This window comes from Xenopus laevis, chromosome 3L (assembly GCF_017654675.1).
Source record: "Xenopus laevis strain J_2021 chromosome 3L, Xenopus_laevis_v10.1, whole genome shotgun sequence".
In the NCBI taxonomy this organism is placed as follows: Eukaryota; Metazoa; Chordata; class Amphibia; order Anura; family Pipidae; genus Xenopus; species Xenopus laevis.
In genome coordinates this window covers 151,534,635-151,558,825 of record NC_054375.1, presented here as the reverse complement: position 1 = coordinate 151,558,825, position 24,191 = coordinate 151,534,635, and the positions used below count along the sequence as shown (strand labels likewise).

Genomic DNA, 24,191 nt, shown 5'->3' with positions numbered 1-24,191 from the left:
TGTCTTTTCATAACCTTGCACTCACCACTCATGGATGTCTGTCTCTCAGCTCCATTTGTTTGTAACTGCCAGTAAAGGTCTCTACTACTAAACATCTCTCTCTGCTCCATGTCTCTGTAGCAGCCGAGCAGGGTGTCTCTAGCTAGGCCTGTATTCTCATCAACAGGCCAGACCTTCTGTCGCTCTCCCTTGTAGTCCAGCAAGGAGCTGTCTCTAGCCATGCCTGTATTCTCTAGGGTAGTCTCTGGGTATCACACATAAGCAAGGAAATTTCTCTTGTTAAATCCTACACTCCCTTATCTGCTGCTGGTCAGGGAGTTGTCTCTCTGTCTCGACTTTTAGTCCCTCTGTCCATGTCTGGCAGGGAGCTGTCTCTCATTCTCCATACACAAGCCCATATCTGATGATCAATGGACAGTTTCTCAGATTCCACTCTTATTACCCTCTGTCACTTACCTCTTCCTGCTGATCAGAAAGCTGTCTCTTAACCAGCACTCTCATCCCCCATACACATGTCACTTGCTAATGACCATGGAGCTGTTTCTTAGCCTGCACCCTCAGCTGCCCAAGTTCATGTTTATTTCTGCTGATCATAGAGCACTCTCCTGGCTTGCACTCTCATCTCTCTGTGTACATGTGTCTGGCTGCTGATCAGAAAGCTGTCTCTTAACTGAACTCTCAGACCCCATGTTCATGTCTCCTGTTGCTGATCAGAAAGCTGTCTCTTAGCCTGCACTCTCAGACCCCCATGTGCATGTCTTCTGATGCTGATCACTCTCCTAGCTTGTACTCCACATGTGCACGAATGCTGCACTCTCTGGTTTTCAGGCAAGGAGCTGTCTCTGGTGCTGTCTCTGCTGTGCTGCAGGGAGGGACCTCGCGAGACTGTCAGGCAAGAGGGAGGAGGAGGAGGAGGAGGAGGAGGAGGAGGGAAGAGACGGCTCAGGACAGGGGCAGAGAGCAGAGAGAGAGAAGGTGTGAGGGAGACTGAGAGACAGGATCGCAGCCTGCCCAGGTGAGCTCCCTCTTGGTGCCAGACTGTTGGGTAGAGCAGGGGGAACCCATAGGGGATTAGACTGCGGTGCAAGTGGGGAAGGGGGACAGGCAGTGCATTGGGTGGGTGGTGGGTGTTCCCCGGGGAAGAGTATTGGTATTCCCCTCCCTGTGCCACTCCAGACGCTTACTGAATGGGCACAGAACCTGCAGTGCTGATATTACTGGTCCCCTGTAACACTTTATACTTATTATAGGCACGTCACACTGCTACTGGGGTACAGGGCCTGCCTGGCATGGAATAAAGGGGTACAGAGACTGCCTGGCATGGAATAAAAGGGTACAGAGACTGCTTCACATGGAATAAAGGGGTACAGAGACTGCCTGGCATGGAATAAAGGGGTACAGGGACTGCTTGGCATAGAAGGGACTGGGTATAGTAAAAAGAAGTGAAGGCAGGTGTGTGGGTGCCCAGTGCAGGAATGCTAATACTGATAGATTGGGTAATTGTATATACTGTATATGGGGGTGGTTGGAGAGAATAGAAGACTTGGTGGATGGGAATATTTGGGGAATGTGGGGTGGGGAGGGAAGTGATAAGGAGCTAGCACAGTGAGTGAGGGTGCAGGGTAGATGACTGGACTACAACTCCCAGAATCCAATCAACATCAGAAGGTTGTTATTCTGGAAGGAAACAGCTTGCCTGGAGTGTGAGTGAAGGGATGATGACCGAGAGTTGTGGGGTTATTTTAAATTATTACAGAAAGAAGATGAGGCAGATAAAAGATGATAAGTGCCAGTGAGTGTGAGTGCTGAGATACTGAGTGAGTGCTGAAATACTGAGTGAGTGCTGAAATACTGAGTGAGTGCTGGGATACTGAGTGAGTGCTGGGATACTGAGTGAGTGCTGAGATACTGATTGAGTGCTGAAATACTGAGTGAGTGCTGGGATATTGAGTGAGTGCTGGGATACTGAGTGAGTGCTGGGATACTGAGTGAGTGCTGGGATACTGAGTGAGTGCTGGGATACTGAGTGAGTGCTGGGATACTGAGTGAGTGCTGACTAGAGGGGCTTATTGGTTGTGTATGGCAGAAGGAAGGATAGAGGATTTGGTATCTGGGAGTCACTGGGAGGGATATGGGGGGTGAGGAGCGAAGCATAAGGGACGGGTGCCTGGAGTGTGAGTACAGGAATACTGAGTGGGAATGAAGGTGAGTGTGATTTAGTGGACAGAGCAGAATATAAGATAAGATAGAATGGGATTTGGGGTTGTGCCAACTTTTGATGATCGCTGGGTGGGTGCTCAGTATTCCATTGGGCAGAATCCAGTCTATAGGGTGCTGTTAGTTGGTTTGGGGTGACTGGACTGACAATAATACAGAATGAGCTAATGAATGCTGGGTGGGTGCTTAGATTCTATTTGGCCATAACTTTGATTGCAGATGAGACACCAGTGTCTGGATAAGGTTCTAGTCAGTTGGGTAACTAGTGACGGCCTATGTACAAAATCATGTAACTGCATATTAGTCAGTCCCCACTGGGGCCCCCAATGCCTTCTGCCCCCCCCTGTAGTCCCAATGTGGCCTCCTCTATATTTATACCCCCAGTTACAGGACAAGGTATTATGAGATTTACAGCTTGTTTTGCCGGAAACAAGTGCAGGAATGTCTGAGTGCTTGCGATGTGATTGGCTGTTACAAGCAGCATAAGGTGTGTCCATAAGAGGTGACAGTCAGTGTAGATACAGGTAGAACGAGTCTCAGGTGTGTGACGCTGCAGCAAAGCAAAGTAAAGAGCAGGGGCCCCAGTCCAGCAGCCTAATGGTGGAGTTTATGCTGTGGGACTATGGGTTAATGGTAATGGTTCTGTTAAAGTGAAACCCCATGACAGTTTGGGTATATACTGTATGTGCTGTGATGATGTTTATATTGCATTCAACGTAACATTGATGGGACTGAGCAGAATGTAAGATGCATCTGGGGCTTTTATATACAAAGCTCTTCCTCCTGCAGTGATGTCATCCCGGGCAGTGATTTCATGGCAGCTATTGGCCGGCAGAAAGGTTCCAATCAACTGATATTATATGTGCGTTGTATTTGGCTCCACCCCCCAGAGACCCCAGGAATGCTGCTAAAACTGCCCCATGGCTCCACCCCAACCAGACCCACTACTTTCTTCCACCACCTCCCAGTGTCAGTGTTACATTCCCACCCTAATCCCTCAGCTTTTGCTTTCTAACTGCCACCCCTATCACCATATCCGCAAGTGCCTCCTAGTGTTACACCCCAATGCCAGTTCCCTCAGCAGGTGGCAGTGAGTAAAGAAGGGGAGCGGGAGAGAGTGCAGTGAGTAAAGAAGGGGAGCAGGAGAGAGTGGGAGATAAATATCCATTAATCCATATGTGACACAATCAGTGTATATCATTTTCTCTATAAACATCCACTCGTGCCCTTCCCACAGTCCCTTGGACTTTTTATTATTTCCTGTTATTCTTTAACAAGACTGATGTTGTTTTATTAAGTTATCTCATTAAGTGTGTGTGTGTGTGTGTTTGTACTTAATGAACTCCTGCCCTGACAGCGAGCTGAAATAATTAACTATATAAGCCAGAAGCACACGCATTAACTGTATAAATATTTATCTGTACTGAGAGTAATGAGCCTGCTGCTGCATGAGAGGAATGTGCGCTTTTAGCCCTGTATATACCCTCATATACAGTATATATAGAGATGGACAAACACTGACACATAGGGATGTAGCGAACGGCGGAAAAAATGTTCGCGAACATATTCGCGAACTTGCGTCAAAAATGCGAACGGTTCGCGAACGTCGCGAACCCCATAGACTTCAATGGGAAGGCGAATTTTAAAAGCTAGAAAAGACATTTCTGGCCAGAAAAATGATTTTAAAGTTGTTTAAAGGGTGCAACGACCTGGACAGTGGCATGCCAGAGGGGGATCAAGGGCAAAAATGTATCTGAAAAATCCATTGTTGACACAGCGCTGCGTTTTGTGCTGTAAAGGGCAGAAATCACACTACGTCACTCAGGTGATGTTTCTGGACACGGAATGTGAAAAAGCTCACACAGCTAGGTGGCACTTGGTTAAAGACTGGGCAAACAATGCCTGCAAGGGCAACGTATACAGTAGTGGATACGGAATATATTATTGCTGCTGTAAAAACATCACTCAGGTGATATTTATGGACACGGAATTATTATTGTTATTTAGACAGAATGTGAAAAAGCTCACACAGCTAGGTGGCACTTGCATACCTCCCAACTGTCCCTCTTTTGACCACTCAACCCCCTGTCCCTCTTTTGTACTGGAAAGTCCCTCTTTTCTCTGCACTGAACAGCCAGAAAAAAAACAGTTTCTAACTTAATTAGCTTTTGGCAGAGAGCTCAGAACAGCTAACAGGTGCAAATAAGATACTTTGTAACAATTTTGACTCTGGTTGGTGCTGGTAGTGGTGAACTACTAGGAGGAGCAGCACACCAGTCCCACTCCCCAACACAGCTAGACTAATAGCACTGGGCTCTTACAGTAGCAAAGTAAAAAAAACAAAAAAGAAAATAAAAGCAGTCCTTACAAGGACTATTGGGTTACAGGCAGCAGTCAGCAGATGAGAGATCAGCAGCAGTGCCCACAGCAGCTACATACAGAGCACTGCAGTAGAAGGTAGATTACTAGCCAGCAAAGCTACCTAACCTAAAATGTCCCTCAAATCCCTGCAGACTTCTGTCCCTACAATACAGAGCAGTATCAAGTAGATTACTAGCCAGCAAAGTTACTATCAACTGTCCCTCAAATCACTAAACAGCTCTCTCCCTACACTAGCTCTTCCAAGCACACACAGGCAGAATGAAAAAACGCTGCAGGGCTTCAGTTTATATATGGAAGGGGAGTGGTCCAGGGGGTGTGGGGGTGGTCCAGGAGGGAGAGCTTCCTGATTGGCTGCCATGTATCTGCTGGTCTGGGGTGAGAGGGCAAAAATAAGCGCCAGCTAAGGCGAACCCAAATTGGCGACGTTCGCGAACATTCGACGGACGTGAACAGCCGATGTTCGCGCGAATTAGTTAGCGGGCGAACAGTCCGCGACATCCCTACTGACACACTGACACTGATGGTAAACATGGTACATGTGCTGAGATATGTACAGGTAGGTATGTAGATAGATGGTAGATGAGTGGATGGATGGTAGATGAGTGGATGGATGGTAGATGAGTGGATGGATGGTAGATGAGTGGATGGATGGTAGATTAGTGGATTGATGGTAGATTAGTGGATTGATGGTAGATGAGTGGATTGATGGTAGATGAGTGGATGGATGGTAGATTAGTGGATGGATGGTAGATGAGTGGATGGATGGTAGATGAGTGGATGGATGGTAGATGAGTGGATGGATGGTAGATGAGTGGATGGATGGTAGATGAGTGGATGGATGGTAGATTAGTGGATTGATGGTAGATTAGTGGATTGATGGTAGATGAGTGGATTGATGGTAGATGAGTGGATGGATGGTAGATGAGTGGATGGATGGTAGATGAGTGGATGGATGGTAGATGAGTGGATGGATGGTAGATGAGTGGATTGATGGTAGATTAGTGGATTGATGGTAGATGAGTGGATTGATGGTAAATGAGTGGATGGATGGTAGATGAGTGGATTGATAGTAGATGAATGGATTGATGGTAGATGAGTGGATTGATGGTAGATGAGTGGATGGATGGTAGATGAGTGGATTGATGGTAGATGAGTGGATTGATGGTAGATGAGTGGATTGATGGTAGATGAGTGGATTGATGGTAGATGAGTGGATGGATGGTAGATGAGTGGATTGATGGTAGATGAGTGGATGGATGGTAGATGTGTGGATGGATGGTAGATGAGTGGATGGATGGTAGATGAGTGGATGGATGGTAGATGAGTGGATTGATGGTAGATGAGTGGATGGATGGTAGATGTGTGGATGGATGGTAGATGAGTGGATGGATGGTAGATGAGTGGATTGATGGTAGATGAGTGGATGAGTGGATGGATGGTAGATGAGTGGATGGATGGTAGATGAGTGGATGGATGGTAGATGAGTGGATGGATGGTAGATGAGTGGATTGATAGTAGATGAATGGATTGATGGTAGATGTGTGGATGGATGGTAGATGAGTGGATTGATGGTAGATGAGTGGATGGATGGTAGATGAGTGGATGGATGGTAGATGAGTGGATGGATGGTAGATGTGAGGATTGATGGTAGATGAGTGGATTGATGGTAGATGTGTGGATTGATGGTAGATGAGTGGATGGATGGTAGATGTGTGGATGGATGTTAAATGTGTGGATAGATGAGAGAAGGGCCAGGCCAGGCCGGCCAGGCGCTCTAGGCAACCTGGCCAGTCGCCACGTTCGCTGGGCGCTCGCTTAGACATAGAATAGACATGGAGAAGGAACAGACAGTTGGGGAGAGAGGGATAGGTGGCAGAGAAGGTACATGCCTTGCGCCCCCCCAACTTGTAATATGTTAATAGATGGTAGATGAGTGGATGGATGGTAGGTGTGTGGATAGATGGGAGATGTGCAGATAGGTGGTAGATGAGTGGATGGATGGTAGATGTGTGGAGAGATGAGAGAAGGGCCAGGCTAGGCCTGCCAGGCGCCCTAGGCAACCTGGTCAGTCGCCATATTGGCTGTGCACTCGCATAGACATAGAATAGACATTGAGAAGGAACAGACAGTTGGGGAGAGAGGGGTAGGTGGCAGAGAAGGTACATGCCTGGCGCCGCCCCCCCCCCAGCTTGTAATATGTAAATAGATGGGCGATGAGTGGATGGATGGGAGGTGTGTGGATAGATGGTAGATGTGTGGATAGGTGGTAAATGAGTAGATGGATGGTAGATATATAGATAGATGGTAGATGAGTGGATGGGTTTAGCTTTTGCTGGGGCTCATTAGTATAGCCCAGGGTTGTGCATATTCAGGGCAGTCGACTCATACAGAAGAGCAGCCAGAACAAGCCCTGAAAAAAGAACTACATTTCTTCATCTTTATATGTAGTACAGCTGTGTATGTACAAGGTAGGTGTGCAGAAGTGGGTATGTCAGTAGATGATAGATCCGTAGGTTGGAAATGTAGAAGAGTTGTGTAGATAAGGGATAGATATGTTGCAGTAGATACACAGTGACAGATGTAGAGGTAGACGGTGGCTGTTCAGGTCAGTGATAGATATGTAGTCATGTGATTAGAACTGAACATGGAGAGAGAGTTGTTCTATCCAGTAGAGGTACAGTATATAGACACACGAATGGATAATGTGATGGATCAAACTGAATGTACCAGTGACTAGTGACTGAGACTGTCGATGGAGTGGCTACACCTGCTCTAAATGGGCAATGAGATGGACATATTGGCACATGAATAAGAAATGAGTAGATTTAATGGGCAGCTATATATTATAGGGCAGGTACATTCAAATATTCAAGCTATCACTTGATATAGTGACATAGGTTTATAGCCTAGAACCCCACTCCCAGGTCTATAACGATATACCCCTTCCCCTATGTGCCATTATAACTCTTTTTCAGGGCTAGGGTTGCCACCTTTGCTAAAAAAAAACAAATACTCGTAACTCCTGTCCCAGGTCTGTACCCATGTAATCCCTGTGCCAGATCTGTACCCATATGCCCACACTTAAAAGTCTGTACACAGTCAGGCATGTATGTGTGTGTATAAATCTGTGTTAGCTGAAATGCTATATCTGAGTCTGACCAAAATAGTCTGAGACAGCTGCAGGAAGTGTCTCCCCCCACAGACCCCTCCATGACTCTCCCCTGCTGAAGTCGTCAGCATAAAAAAATAGCCAAAATAACCTGAGCAGAGCCCAAAAAGAGCCAGGACTTCCACCCTGCTGGGGGACATTATGCCTGGTGTTACCTTTAAACTGCCCTTCATGTAAGTATCAGGGTCTGGGGCAGAAGGGAAGATGGACCCTGGGTGTGATTTTTTTGGGTTATGATGTTTGTACAGAAAATGTGGTTCACAATTAGACAATTTGTGCTGAGCTTCTCAAGCTGCTCTTGTCCTAATGAGGTGAGGAACTAATTATGAATTATTGGATTATTAGAATATGAATGAACTCACGGACAAAGCCTGAGGCATTGTTATTATAATTAATAGGGATTTATAATGAGCCAGAATTCTGACCCTAAATTGCCCATCACAGTTCTTTGGTGCAAGGGTCAAGCAATTAGATTTTATTCAATTTAGTGCTTTTTTTAATATTTACAAATCAGTGGAGGCAGCCATGATTGCTCTGACCTCATCCTGTGAAACACCGCCCTCCAGTGGCCAGATTATCAACATGAAAATGAGCATTTAATTTAGGAGTCATTTTTTTTAAGACTTCTCCTATACAATGAGATGATGGGCTCCTCGTGGATGGAGAGCAGTTGCCGATGCCAGAGGAGCAATAGAAGGTGAAAGTCTTGCTGGAGAATATTCTGTGGTGGAATTTATGGCAGCAACAAGCAATCAGGAGCATTTGCGTTATTCTCCTTGGCATTGGGCTTGTCTCACTAGCTGTATAGTGACCGTTGATGTTTAGGAAGATTTTTTGAGATTGTGACTTTTAGCTTTGACATTTCGAGGTTTAACCACCATTGTGGTCTGAAGTATCCTCCAGCCAGAAATGTTGCTGTTCTAGCCAGGTGGAGGGGTTTTATGGTTCATTTTTCTAAATTATTAATATTTCCCAGTATGCTTAGGTCTCGTGGTCTACTACACCAATCACAACAATCATGGCATGGAGCACCAAGCAGGGAAGGATATGAGAGTCATTCCCTGGTCAGAAAGCCTGTCCTTCTGGCCTTGCCCCTAACTGAAATATAAAGGTGGCGGGAATCCACAAAAGTGAGGGAAGCATTATTTGGAAAAGCATTTTTAGTAGAGATCCATGATGGCAAATGAAGTCATATGGCCAAAAATGGCTTTGCAGTGCTGGATGCCCAATGGCCCACAGTTAAGTTGGTGCAAGTGTAACTGATGTAGTTGGGTAGGAGATGGACATGGACAAACTAAAAATTTGCCAGGAGGTTTTACTTCCCCCATAGTCTCAGCAAACACCCTCTTATATCTAGAAATATCTGTTGTTGAGTCATGAGGCACCGACAATGGTTATGATTTGATATGATGAAGTCTTGGGGGTGGTGGCAATCAGAATTTAGATATGCTTATATCCTGAAGGGTGCCATGGCTTTCATATGATGAGACCTGGTTATCAGAATCCACAAATGGTATGAACCTGAGGAGGAGAGGTTTGACAGCACTTTGGGAATCTGTTTGACATCGATAAAATACCCACCCAACCCACCGCCCACAGTTGTTCTGTAAATGAAGATAAGGGAGGCCCCCACAGCCTCCTCCCTTCACACTCCTCTTTCTCTCTATAGTTTTTGGCTTGCGAGGTCACAGCTGTTATCTCCCTGCTGGTTACTGGGGGAGAGGGGGACATATAGGGAGCAAAGCCAAAAGGGAAGAAGAATTCGCCCGACAGGAGAAACCAGCTAAAAGGGGAAAGGGTGGGGTAGATGCCTACAAAAGGGAGGCAGCAGTCGTAGCTGTCATTTTCAGATTGTCCTGGTGCACAGAGCTCCTCATCTGCAGGTCTGTACGTGTCTGTCTGTCTGTTCCCTTCTCCTACCGCACACTTCATTCTCTGATGCTGCACTCTGTACATGAATGGCATGATCTGCTGCAATCTGTACATGTCTGGTAGTCTGCCAGCCAACGCCGCAGTATAAACAAGTCTGTCACTCTCTGTAGAACTGACAGAACTCTCTATTTGATTTATCCACTGCTTTCCCATAAACACTCTGTGCCTCTCTGCCAGGTTCCCTCTTTGTTATACATCTGTCACTGCCACTTTCCCATTTCTTCCAGTTTAAGCCAAATTCTCTCTGCTGTTGCTCAGTATAAGTATCCTTATCTCCTTCTCTCTCTGTTCTCACTTCTTTCTCCTTTCAATCTCTGGTTACACCTTCCTGTAAGTGCTCCATTTTGGTTGGAGTATCTGCCTTTTTTCTGTTCCTCTACACTCACTCTGCTTCTACCATTTATATTTCTAACTGGTATGTCTCTCTGCTCTTAGGTAATCCCACAGAGGAGCAGCCATGGCACTTGTACCCTTTGCTCAGCTGTGCCTCTGCACATTCTCTCTCCTCCTGTCCCCGGCTCTCACACAGAGCGATGCTGGTCTCCAGGTCACTACTCATTCTGGGAAGGTGCGTGGCCTCAGGCTTCCAGTCCTTTCTAGCCAAGTAAGTGCCTACCTGGGCATTCCCTTTGCCGAACCACCAGTGGACAAAATGCGCTTCCGACGTTCAGAACCCAAGAAACCATGGACAGATGTTTGGGATGCAACCGCCTATCCTGATGCCTGCTATCAATATTTTGACACTTTGTATCCTGGTTTTCCTGGCATGGAAATGTGGAATCCTAACCGGCCAATGAGTGAAGATTGCCTATATCTTAACATCTGGGTACCACACCCACGTCCCTCCAATGCTACCGTTATGGTATGGATATATGGTGGAGGTTTCTACAGTGGGTCTTCTTCCCTTGATGTTTATGATGGACGCTACCTGTGCCATGCAGAAAATGTCATTGTGGTCTCCATGAATTACCGCGTTGGAGCTTTTGGTTTTCTGACCCTGACACCTGGTAGTGTTGATGCTCCTGGCAATGTTGGATTGTTTGACCAACGTCTTGCTCTCCAGTGGGTTCAGGACAATATTGCTTTCTTTGGTGGCGATCCCAGGACTGTCATGATTTTTGGGGAAAGTGCTGGTGCCGTCTCTGTGGGTATGCACGTTATTTCCCCTGGAAGCCACCATCTCTTTTCCAAGGCTGCATTGCAGAGTGGCACACCCAACACACCCTGGGCTACAATCACCCCACAAGAAGCTAGACGCCGCACAGAGATGATGGGAAAAAAATTGGACTGCAGAATGGGAAATGATACAGAGTTATTGAACTGTCTAAGAGCCAAGCAACCCCAGGAATTAATTGATCATGAATTCTCTGTCCTTCCAGCACCCAGTGTCTTTCGTTTTGCCTTTGTGCCGGTGCCAGATGGAGACTTTTTTCCAGAGCCTCCTGAGGTCTTGATGAATATGGGCAGATTTAAGCCATGCCCCTTGCTGATGGGAGTCAACCAAAATGAAGGTTCATACTTCCTACTGTATGGGGCCCCTGGCTTTAGTAAGAACAACGAGAGTCTCATCAATCGAGAAGAGTTCCTCGGTGGGGTCAAGATGAGTGTTCCACATGCCAACGATATTGCCCTGGAGGCAGTAGTGATGCAGTACACAGACTGGGCAGACGAGCATGCAGGAATCAAGAACAGAGAGGCCATGGATCAGCTGGTGGGAGACCATAATGTCATTTGCCCCCTCACTTATTTTGCCGGGAAGGCCTCAGAGACTGGAAACCGGGTGTATACTTATTATTTTGATCACCGGGCATCCAACTTGGCTTGGCCACAGTGGATGGGGGTTCCACATGGATACGAAATTGAATTTGTCTTCGGTCTTCCCCTAGTTGCAAATCTGAACTATAACCCACAGGAGGAGGCTCTGAGTCGCAAGATGATGAGATATTGGGCTAACTTTGCACGGACTGGGTAAGGCATTGGAGGTAAATAGGATTGGTATGGGCATGGTATGAGATTAAAAAATTAACCTTTAGCATTATAATGTATCCTTATCGATTATGGTATGACTTAATACAAGTACAGATGGAGCAAGCTTTAGTGATACACTTGGGTCACTCTTTCAGTTCACCTTCAGTTCAGCTTCTTTTTAAAACCACTACCTAATTGTAAAGGTAAGTGGAGCATTAGCAACCAGTTTAAGGGGGGAAAGTTCACCTTTTTATTAGTAAAGTATCTTAGAATATCACATCCTACATTCTTGTACAACGGTCCCATGTGTATGTATTTATATGAATGAGCTCCTGTTGCATTTGCTTTCTTGATGAAGTCTTGTTTGGATTGTTCTCATGCTCTTTCTTGCCTTTCAGTGACCCTAACGAGGGTAACGATGCCCGTCAACAGCGTTGGCCCTTGTACACTGCATCCGAGCAGAGGTATATAGCACTTAACAACAGGCCACAACAGGATCTGCAGGGCATCCGAGTCCAAACGTGCATGTTCTGGAATCGTTTCTTGCCTAAACTGCTCAACATTACAGGTATCAGGAAGTTTCTTCTGGCTTTTATTTGACTGAATTATGCATCCCCAAATTTCTCAGCCTTTAAAGGCGAAGGAAAGGCTTTGTGCACTTGGGGGTACCAAATGCTAGGCACCTCCAAGTGATTGTATTGACTTACCTGAAACCCCGGGCTGGTGCTCCTATCAGCAGAAAACTGCACCGGCCCGATCTTCTTCAGTCTTCCTCCTTCTTCGCATGGCTGTGCATGTGCAGTAGAATGAAAATCCGAACTTTAAAGTTCAACTGCGCATGCGTTGGCTGCGGCAAATTTGAAGGAAGAGGATCGCTCCATGGTGCTTACTGGTATAACCATGGGCTGGTGGAGTTTTCTGCTGATAGGAGCACCGGCCTGTGGTTTCAGGTAAATACAATCACTTGGGGTGCCTAACATTTGGCACCCCCAAGTGCAAGATGATTTTCCTTCTCCTTTAACTCTAAACGTGATAATTAAAAACTAGCCTTCACAGACTCCAAGTTGGTAGTCTTCATGGCGCTTCTAATTTCCTGGAACGTGAAACGCATTGCCAATGGCAGGAGGGGCAGGTCACACAGGAATGGCATCTTAAGCAGTCATCAGTGAGCCCCATATGATATAATAAATGGGAATTGGCTGCAATTTTGACCACTGATTCTTCCTGAGAGGACAGCAGTGGTCCAAATGCGTTGTGAGCCATAAAACCCAAGACTACCTTTGCACTAATGAACTTGTAACTACTGAATGTTTCTAACCTTGTCATTACTAAACCTTTATGCTCTAACAACAACTTATGATGGAAGGCTCTTACACAATGCGCATTTTTTGTTTGTATAGCTTGATAACTTATCAGCAGTTTACGCCTGCATATCTGACTTAACCCCTTATAACCCAACCCTTAACCTCAACTTCTCAACTTGGGTTTCGTTTCTCTTTATCCAGTTTGACATTTAGGACAATGAGACACAAGTTGTGCGTTTAGACAGGATAACAACTGTCATTACGGCCCAACAAGACTTGTTAGCAGGGAAACTTGCAAAACTTCCCTCATAAGAAGTGATTGTAGCAGGTAGGTGTAGAGTTTAGCTGCAATCACATTACCTCCTAACCATCTGCATCTTGCTATAACACCACCTCCTTTTCTGTGTAAGCCTTTTTGAACACTCCAGCAATTTTAAAGAAATAAACATAGAAAATAATAGATAATTGCAAATATATATAAATATAGATACATAAATATAAAATGATAAATGTAGTTTATTAACTAGATTTTTTTCTGTCTGAATATTAAATTGAGGACATTAAAGGAGAAGGAAAGCCACCAAGGCAATTTACTGCCAATAGATTAGCTGCAGAAGTGCAAGCTAGAACACCATTTTTATTATTTAGAATGGTTTTCCATTTCTGAGTAAACAGCTCTAGACATTGTCTGTTTGTTTAGGATAGCAGCTGCCATATTAGCTTGCTGTGACATCACTTCCTGCCTGAGTCTCTCCTGCTCACTCATAGGGGCACATTTACTTAGCTCGAGTGAAGGATTAGAATGAAAAATACTTTGAATTTCGAAGGTTTTTTTCGAATTGGCTACTTCGACCTTCAACTACGACTTCGACTTCGAATAGAACGATTCGAACTAAAAATTGTTCGACTATTCGACCATTTGATAGTCGAAGTACTGTCTCTTTAAAAAAAACTTCGACCACCTACTTCGCCACCTAAAACCTACCAAGCACCAATGTTAGCCTATGGGGAAGGCTTTCTAAGACATTTCTGATCGAAGGAAAATCGTTCGATCGATGGATTAAAGTCTTTCAAATCATTCGTTTTGAAGGATTTAATCGTTCGATCAAACGATTTTTCCTTCGATAGTTCAATCGAACTAAATACGGTAAATCCTTCGACTTCGATATTCGAAGTCGAAGGATTTTACTTTGATGGTCGAATATCGAGGGATAATTAACCCTCGATATTCGAGCCATAGTAAATGTGCCCCAGATTACAGCAAGGAGGGAGGGGGGAAAGGAGCAAACTGAGCATGCTCAAGCCCTAGCCCTGGAGGTTTAAGCTGAAAACAGGAAGTCTGATACAGAAGCCCATTAGTACACAATAGAAGGAAAGAAATGTGGTGTTTCTTTTGACAGAGGACTCAGAGCAACATTACTTTGAGAATTTACTGGTGTATTTATATAGACCTTTCTGATAAAGCTTACTTAGTTTTAACCTTTCCTTCTAATTTAAATAAGTATTATTAAAATTACTAAATAATTATTATTGTTTAATATGGTTAATAAAACATAAACACATTAAGACATTGTATAAAAATTAAATATACAAATAAATATACAAATAAAATAGTGTACAATCTTTTATAAATTAAAAAAAAATTGAAAATATAATAACCGACTATCTTATGTTATTGCCATGTTATGTTATTATAATGCATTATATTATAATGCATTTCTTTTTTCATATTAATATTTTAAGGGAATTTTACAATATGGAAAAATAATATAAAAATAAATATAATTAAATATAAAAATAAATGAATGATAATTAAATAAATTATAAACTATTTTATTAGGTTATCTGTACAATGTTTTATCTATATAATAATGCCGTAACTTTTTAATAATATATTAATAATATTATTTTAAGGAATAATAATATAAAAACATTTTAAATATGAATATAAAAATAAATGATACCTATATTTATAAATAAAAACACAAATAATAAATTCTAAAATATAATAAATAAATAAATGTGTTATTGTCTGTATAATGTTTTATTAATATAATAATGCATTTTCTGTTGTTTTCCATAATATTTATTTTAAGGACATTATAAGAATATGGAAATAAATAAAATATAAATGAAATTATACATACATTTATAAATAAAAGCACAAATAATAAATTAGAAAATATAACAACCAATTTTTTTAATGTTATTGGTTTAATGTTTTATTAATATTATAATGACTTTTCTATTGTTTTCCATAATATTATTTTAAGGACATTATAGAATATGGAAATAAATAAAATATAAAAATGAAATAAATTATACCAACATTTAGGGGCAGATTTATCAAGGGTCGAATTTCGAAGTGGAAAATACTTCGAAATTCGACCATTGAATAGAATCCTGCAACATTCGAATTCGAAGTCGGTGGATTTTATTCATCGTACGATCGTATTCCGATCGTACTCCAATCGTACTTCGAATCTTACGATTCGAACGATTTTATCGTACGATTTTCCTTCGAATGCAAAAAACTTTGAAAATTGCTCTGGAAGGTCCCCATAGGCTAACATAGCACTTCCGCAGGTTTAAGTTGCCAAAGTATTGAAGTCGAAGTTTTTTTTAAAGAGACAGTACTTCGATTATCGAATGGTGGAATAGTGGAACGATTTTTACTTCGAATCAAAGTCGAAGTAAATTCAAAGTTGTAGTATCCTATTCAATGGTCGAAGTAATTAAAATTAAAAATTACTTCGAATTTTGAATTCTTTTACCTCGAATTCACTTCGACCCTTGAAAAATCTGCCCCTAAAAATTTTTTAAAAAAGCACAAATAATAAATAAGAACATATAATAACCAATTTTCTTATTATCAGTATAATGTTTTATCAATATAATAATGCCTTTTCTATTGTTTTCCATAATATTATTTTAAGGGCATTATAGAATATTAAAAAAAATTGAATATAGAAAAATAAAATAAATTAAACATGCATTTATATATAAATAACACAAATACATTTAAAAAATATAGGAACCGATTTTATTGTATTACCTTTTCTTTTTTTTACCATGATATTATTTTAAAGAAATTTTAGAATACGGATAAAAAATGTGCCCCAGTACCAAAAACCCGTACTACTGTTATTTCTGACTGCACTAGACTGGAATGAGCTACTTTTGGTTTATTGATTTGCTGATTGTAACTGCATTGGAGTAGTAAATGTTACTACCTAACTAACATTGGTTTTTACACAGAATGGGGTACAGAAGGAGACAGGAGATACCTTAAAAAGAAAACTTCTTGGGGGAAAGGGTTAGCGACAACCCTCATTAGAAATAAGAGTTTAATTTCCCTTGCAAATAAGATTTCTGCCCTTCTCTGACATGTGACTTTCTCCCTTATAGTGACCAGAGGGCCCTGCTCGAGTTGCTCCCGAATCAGCCCCCTCCTGACTTTGCCCATACTGGGTGTGTTGTTAGCAAAGTACAATACTTAACACTGCCACCTTGTCTGGATTACCGCAAAGCAGCTTCTGTAACTGTGATAAAGGAACACCAAAACTAAACCAACTCTGCGTATATTCAGTATTCAGAGCTCAGAAAACTTCCTGATCCTCTGCTGCTCCCTTTTGGGGGGCTTGGACCCAATTAGTTAGTAGAGGGTTATCCTATTGCACTGACCTCTGCAGGCAGAGTAAAGCAAGTTGATAGAGCTTTGGCCTCTATCTTTTGCTCAGTCTACATTGAGTCAGAGCTCTGTATCCCGGTAAGTACTTGGGAGAGACTTCATTCACTTAACCACGGGGAGGTTCCTGGTGGGACTAAACCAGATTGCACAAATTGACTTACTCATTAAGAGATTGCATACTGAATGGACTTTGGAAACAGTTTATATTTTATAGGCTTTTCTTGACTTGAGAAAAACAGGTCAAAGATCCCCTCAGTGACTCTAATATGTTTAAAATTTACAGTAGGAGGGTATATAATAACTTGAGACCCAAGGGGTACTTATAGTTCCCTTCAGCCTTGTGCCTCTTCAGAGACTTCTGATATCCTTATAATTTACAGTAGGAGGGTATATAATAACTTGAGACCCAAGGGGTACTTATAGTTCCCTTCAGCCTTGTGCCTCTTCAGAGACTTCTGATATCCTTATAATTTACAGTAGGAGGGTATATAATAACTTGAGACCCAAGGGGTACTTATAGTTCCCTTCAGCCTTGTGCCTCTTCAGAGACTTCTAATATCCTTATAATTTACAGTAGGAGGGTATATAATAACTTGAGACCCAAGGGGTACTTATAGTTCCCTTCAGCCTTGTGCCTCTTCAGAGACTTCTAATATCCTTATAATTTACAGTAGGAGGGTATATAATAACTTGAGATCCAAGGGGTACTCAGAGATCCCTTCAGCCGTGTGCCTCTTCGGAGACTTCTAATATGATTACATTTTACAGTAGGAGGGTATATAATAACTTGAGACCCAAGGGGTACTCCAAGTTCCCTTCAGCCTTGTGCCTCTTCAGAGACTTCTAATATCCTTATAATTTACAGTAGGGGACAGTGGAGTAACTTGAGACCCAAGCCCCCCCTCCTTCCACACCACCACTAGATGTAAATGTAAAGGGTGGGAGTTACAAATGGGGATCTCAGTATATAAGTGGGGACCACCATATAGTTAAAACCCTTGTATGGCATCATTATCATCTTTGGTCAGTACTCTGCATAATTTTCTACTTTATGCTAGTGGTTTTTCTGCACCCTGATAGTTAAAGGGGTGGTTCACCTTTAAGTTAACTTTTAGTATTTTGTAGAAAGGCCACTTCTAAGCAACTTTTCATTTAGTCGTCATTATTTATTTTTTATAGTTTTTAAATTATTTGCCTTCTTCTTCTGACTCTTTCTGACAGCTTTCAAATGGGGGTCACTGAGCCCATCTAAAAAACAAATGCCCTGCAAGGCTACAAATGTTTTTATTAATCATCTTTCTATTCAGCCCTCTCCTATTCATATTCCAGTCTCTTATTCAAATCCTTGCATGGTTTCTAGGATAACTCAAGACTCTAGCAACCATATTCCTGAAGCTGCAGACTGGAGGACTGCTGAATAAATAGCTGAATAATAAATAATAAACCCAAATAATAAACAAATAAAACCAATTGCAAATTGTCTCAGAATATCACTCTCTACAGCCTACTACAAGTAAACTCAAAGGTGAACAACTCCTTGGCCACCTGCTCACATGGTCCTAGTACACAAAGCTGCCCTCAGTACAGCTCCCATTATTTGCTGAGCTCTCAAGCCAATGCATTTTCTCCTATGAAAGCTATCCAGAAGAACTGTATATGGACAAAAGTATGTGGACACCCACCAGTCCAACATCTCATTCCAAAACTCATTGCTACAATAACAACTTCTTCTCTTCAGGGCAGGTTCCCACTAGATGATGGAACATTTGTGGTTGGATTTGCTTTCATTCCTACTTAAGATCTGGCCTGACTCTCAGCCAGGGTTCCAATTCATTCCACAGTGGGTTCAGTTGGGTTGAGATCAGAGCTCCGTTCAGGCCAGTCAGGTTCTTCTGCTCTCTTCTATGAAAACACATTCTGTATGGCCACAAAATAGGAAGCATGGAATTGTTTAGAAAGTCCTCAGGGTAGGGGTGTCCACATACTTTTGGCCATGTAAAAGGAACCTCTGGTAGGCAAAGGTACATCTAACTCTTATGGTTGATAGGAAGCTAGAGAACCAAGATATCTAGATGTTCCTCCCACCATGTCAAAATCTTACCCATTAATAACTGTGCCTTGATTTTCTATTTTCTCCAATCATTCAGCATGTCCTCTCATTATTCCATCATTCTGCTGTCTCAGATTTTTCATATTATCTACCATTAATTCTCTACAATAAACATTTGCATTTTCATGTAACCCTTTGTTTTATTTCCTTGGTGTAATTCATTCCTTATTCTTTCTCATACCTGCCATCTATGAGGGCTGATGTTGCTGGAACTTGGTTGCGAAATCTGGGTGGGGTCAATCATGTCCTGCCTCCTCATTTGAGGGTTGGGACGTTCCAGTTTGTGGGTGGGGTTAAGGAGGATCTGGGTGGAGTTAGGGCAAGCTAGCGTGACATTTCTTTTTTGGGAATGATGGCAGGTATGCCCCACTCTCTCATATACTTTCTTCTCTCGCTTTCCACATTCATGGCTCTTGCTGCCGACATGAATAATTCACACCTCTAAGTGATTCTTCTATAGGGTTTATCTTCCCATGGATTGCCTTGAAGTGATCTCCAAATATTGATTTTACAGTTATCACTCCAATCAATGAACCACAGCTAAGCACATTTATGGATTTAATGGTACTTTACTAGGCAATAAACTAAATTATCTATAGTAGTTGCAGAGCACCTGCCGCAAACTTGGGTGCCTCCAACTACCACTTCCTTCTACTTATTGCCTTCACAGGGAAATAATATTTTGTTGTTCGTTAAACCACATTGATCTAATGATATACTGGACTCCACCTCCCTTAGCCACTCCCCTTTCCATCATGTGATCTTTGTTTCTTATCGTAGTGTCTACACTGGACCATGTGTCTCAACTGGTAATAAATAATGACCCAAGTATATGACTTATCCTCTTCTTTTTTTTCTACTCGTTGTCACTATCTGCTTCTGAACTCTCTCGTCCTCTTTCACTTTATTTCTGTTTGACTGTTTATTTCTTGTTTTTCTCTCCTCCTCCCTCCTTTTCCGATTTCCTCTTCTCCCAGACAATGTTGATGAGGCTGAGCGGCAGTGGAAAGAGGAGTTCCATCGCTGGAGCACCTACATGATGAGATGGAAGAACCAGTTTGACCATTACAGTAAGCAGGAGCGATGCAGCGAGCTGTGACCTCACTGTGACATCACCCTACAACCTGCCGTAGAAGCCATGGAACTGTAGCGAGACGTGCAGTGATAACAACATCCTCGTGAGATCACTGGGCAACGTCTTCGCTTTCAGGAAAGCAGAGCCACTGTAGCAGCTTGTGACGTCATTATGACAGCACAGTGATGTCACAGCGGAGATACATTTCAGCATTGCTGCCATAACATTGAAACACAATTACACGCACCATCATGTGACTAATGCTAATACCCTGTACTGTACAAATCCTCCACAGGGGGTGTTTTTTGTCATTCGCTATTGTCCCTCGCATGTCCATTTGTATAAAGTGTTTGTTGATAAGATATAAATATATATATGCATATTTATAATATATAGAGAGACAGAGGGAAACCTACTTGTATTTTATTTATTTGTGATGCCATAAATGTCTGACCTCAAAGAAAACTTTTCACTAGATGCCAAATATATCCTAAATGTGCAATATTATGTGAGCAATCATGTGGACACCATGAATTTTATATTCACCCTACTGTACTGTATATTGTTTTAGAGAGCTTTAATCCAATCTATAACATTGTGTGTTTTGCTTACACTACTAAACAACTCTTAGAATGTGTATATGTTGTGTATGAATCTATACTGAACCACTCCAGGAACAAACCTATGTAGATACCCCATCTAGAGTCCACTTCTCGCCAGGGACAATCCTATAGCTTATAGCAGCACCAGGTTGACCCCACTAATTGCTTGGAACAATCCCACGAAGCAACGCTGGGTTGACTGCACCCAATCCAATGCGGCCAACCCTTTTAGATTCCACTGCTTGCTTTGAACAATCCTATCGAGCCAACCCATTTAGAATTGACTGCTAGTCTAGAACACTGTTATGTAGACCACCCATATAGAATTGTTACCAACACATATATATCACTTGGGTGGTCCTTTAGCTGAAACCCATCACCTCCATTCAAGCCCTGCACTGAGTGAGTAAATATACTTAACATCCAAACTTTTTATATAGTTGCATCGTTCAGAATAGTATATAGTCCATTTGCCAAACTGCATCTTCCCGCATTCTCCACCAAAGCAGCCAAGGATACAGAACATGATGTTATTTTGTGTTACGATATGGCATGATATGGTTATGTAAATGACTAAATGCATCCTTACAATTAACACTCATACTAGCCTGTGCCAGTGATTTGGGGTTACCTATTATACAGAGGTGTAGTAGCTCCAGGAGTGCCTACTGATATAGTAATTTAGAATGTTATGCCTAACTTTTAACATACTGATCCAGCATTCAGCAAGTATTTTATGCCTGTACTAATCCAATAACAACATACTTATTCTTCTATATACTGCTGTATCCATCTCATACCTGCCCTTCACTAGAATGGTCCATTACCAGAGAATGTTAACTATCCTTTAATATTTGAATGCAGTAACAGACTAAATTATAACTCTGAAGAGTTTCATTCATCCAGGTTATGGTATATCTAATATAAGTAATTCTAATACAACTGGACTTGTTGAGTAATCAATGAAGACGTTTCACTACTCATCCGAGCAGCTTCTTCAGTTCAACTGACTGGTGTGGGAAGTTCTCGGCATATAAACTCTTCCACTAATCCAATCACAATGGCACATTGTAACTCTTCAGTGAGGTGACTTCTGAAATCCGTGGATTAGTGGAAGAGTTTATATGCCGAGAACTTCCCACACCAGTCAGTTGAACTGAAGAAGCTGCTCGGATGAGTAGTGAAACGTCTTCATTGATTACTCAGCAAGTCCAGTTGTTTTAGAAATACTTATATTAGAGAGACTAAATTATACCTACCCTATTGTATTTTATCTCCCTATTAATATGCTGCTCCATCAACTATATTATAGCTATCTTTTAGTATACTTCAACTGAGTATGTTTCAACCCAAACCCATTAAAATACTGTTCTAATAACACAGTATGTTATACCTACCCTTTAAAATACTGTTCTACCAAATGAGTATGTTATATGTACCCTTTAATATATTGTTCCACCAACTGAGTATGTTATACCTACCCTTTAATATATTGATCTACCAATTGAGTATGTTATACCTACCCTTTAATATACTGTTCCACCAACTGAGTATGTTATATCTACCCTTTAATATATTGTTCCACCAACTGAGTATGTTATACCTACCCTTTAATATATTGATCTACCAACTGAGTATGTTATATCTACCCTTTAATCTGCTGTTCCACCAAGTACAGCACTGTATTTGCTAATAACTAAATGTGTATATATGTGTATTATGCTCACTCTAGAATACAAATCATAACAGAGTCAAGCTAAGCTGTGACCCTTCAGCTGTTTTTGAACTACACCTCCCAGCAAGGCAGCTGTGTTTTATTTCAGGGATGTTGGGAGATGTAGCTGAACTATAATGATAGAGGCAGAGTGACTCATAACAGGCCAAGATCAATGACATCAATATTCATGACTGTGTATGAGGATGATGGTTGTTGCCCTATAACAAATTATATGTACAAAGTGTGGTCTGTAGAGAGTAAGTACATATTCTATGTTCTATGTGTATTGTTATCCAGTATATATATATATATATATATATATATATATATATATATATATTAGTCTCTCTGTTCTTAGAGTATGTACTAAATGCTGTTACTCAGTTTATGAGACCTCTATCATCAGGGGGAACCGTCTACTGAAACTGAGAATTTCTTCCATTCTCCTCCATTCTCTTATTGGCAAGGTCAGCGGTCAATATAAATGGCTCCCCCTAAATCGACCATAAACCGTGGTGTGGTTTAAGCTCTCCACTCCTGGACCTGCCCTTTAGTAAGTGGAGTGGGACCAGACACTAGGCTGTTGTATTGCATGTGTGAGAAAGAAGAATAAAGTTGTATCTGCAACAATCAATAAATGAAGAGTAAACCCCACTGTGTCCGTTAGCTGTGTTTTAATACTGAGTATGTGGACTTTATTTGCACCAATTGGCCCTGTGAGCATGCACTTGTTCTGATTGACCACATGTTGATCTTATATTACACTGATTGGCTACACTTGTCCTACAAAAAATACTGGGTACATCATGGGTTAGTGCTCCAAATAGCTACTGCACTTGGACCATTCTAGCAATTCCATTGGCCTAGTCCTGGGAACTTTTTATATTCTGATTGGATGCCATGGTAAGATTCTAGTTGGCTACGCTTTGGTCTTGCCCTCTGAATATTTTAATGCTCTGATTGGCAACAGATTGGTCTATTCTAGCGATCCCATTGACTACTCTTTGGTCTAACCCGGGGAATGTTTTTATGTTCTGATTGGCAAAAAGTTGAAAGCTCGGTCCTGCCCTGGGAACATTCTAGCAATCCCATTGGCTACACTTTAGGCTTGTCCTAAGAACTTTTAGTTTGGATATTGGCCTTGTCCTGGGACATTGTAAGGTTCCAATTGGCTACCCTTCTCATCTTGCCCTGGGAATTTTTTTATGCTCCGTTGGCTACAGGTCCTATCAATTCCCGAATATATGTTGTTCTTCTAGTAATAAACCCAGAATTCCAGTTCCTAAAACCTGTAAAAATAACCCCTTAGGCTTGGAAGCAATTCTGTGTCACAGCAGAGGATAACAGTGGTTGTTCTGTTGTTTCTTTTTTGTATTTGAGATTTTTATGAATTTTTAAGGTAAAGTAAATCAGCATTGTGTTCAACAAAGAGATTTCAAGGAAGAGAGCTTAGAAGGAAGAAAGAAAATAGGAAGGAAGAGAGGTAAAGAGGTAGGTATTTGGGGGTGGGTGGGGGTTTTCTGCTTGTTGAGTCTCTGCTACTGTTTGTTCTGCTGCATTAGCCATGGGCTATTTCATGGTGGGGAAGTCTGTGTTTGTGCTAAGTTGGATGGTTGTTGTTCCCAGGTTGCTGTACTTGGTGAGTGAGCCTCTGTTTGCTGGAAGGTGGTGAGTGTAGGGTCACTAGTTTCTCATGGGATAAGTTTGAATCTGTTGATCAGTTCATGTAGACTTGGGATATGGGTAGACTTCCACCTCCTGGGTATTAAGCCCCCTTGAAGATCCAAGTGTTGGTCAGCCCCCCCCCAGCTCATAAGAAGGTTGAATATATAGAAAAATTGTGTATTAGCCGTTCAACGGCTTAAAAGGCTATTAGCAAATTTAGGGTAGAGTCATACACGGTTCCAATTGGACAGACCGGTGCCCGACCCGGAGCCGTAATCTGACCCGCACTCACCACCCAACACATTCCCCCACCCAGATCCACAATCCAACCCAAAAGAGTAAACTTACCTGCCGTCCCA

General features: G+C 42.0%; 1 protein-coding gene across 3 annotated transcripts; it reads left to right on the top strand.

Moving 5' to 3' along the window:
- Positions 1–924: 924 nt before the first annotated feature.
- Positions 925–22,821, top strand: ache.L (acetylcholinesterase (Cartwright blood group) L homeolog). Of its 3 annotated transcripts, none has more exons than XM_041584810.1 (4): positions 925–1,015; positions 10,136–11,668; positions 12,067–12,236; positions 16,381–19,521. In XM_041584810.1, exons 2-4 carry the CDS (start codon positions 10,158–10,160, stop codon positions 16,470–16,472), a joined length of 1,773 nt encoding a protein of 590 aa, XP_041440744.1. In that variant the 5' UTR covers positions 925–1,015; positions 10,136–10,157; the 3' UTR covers positions 16,473–19,521.
- Positions 22,822–24,191: the final 1,370 nt, after the last annotated feature.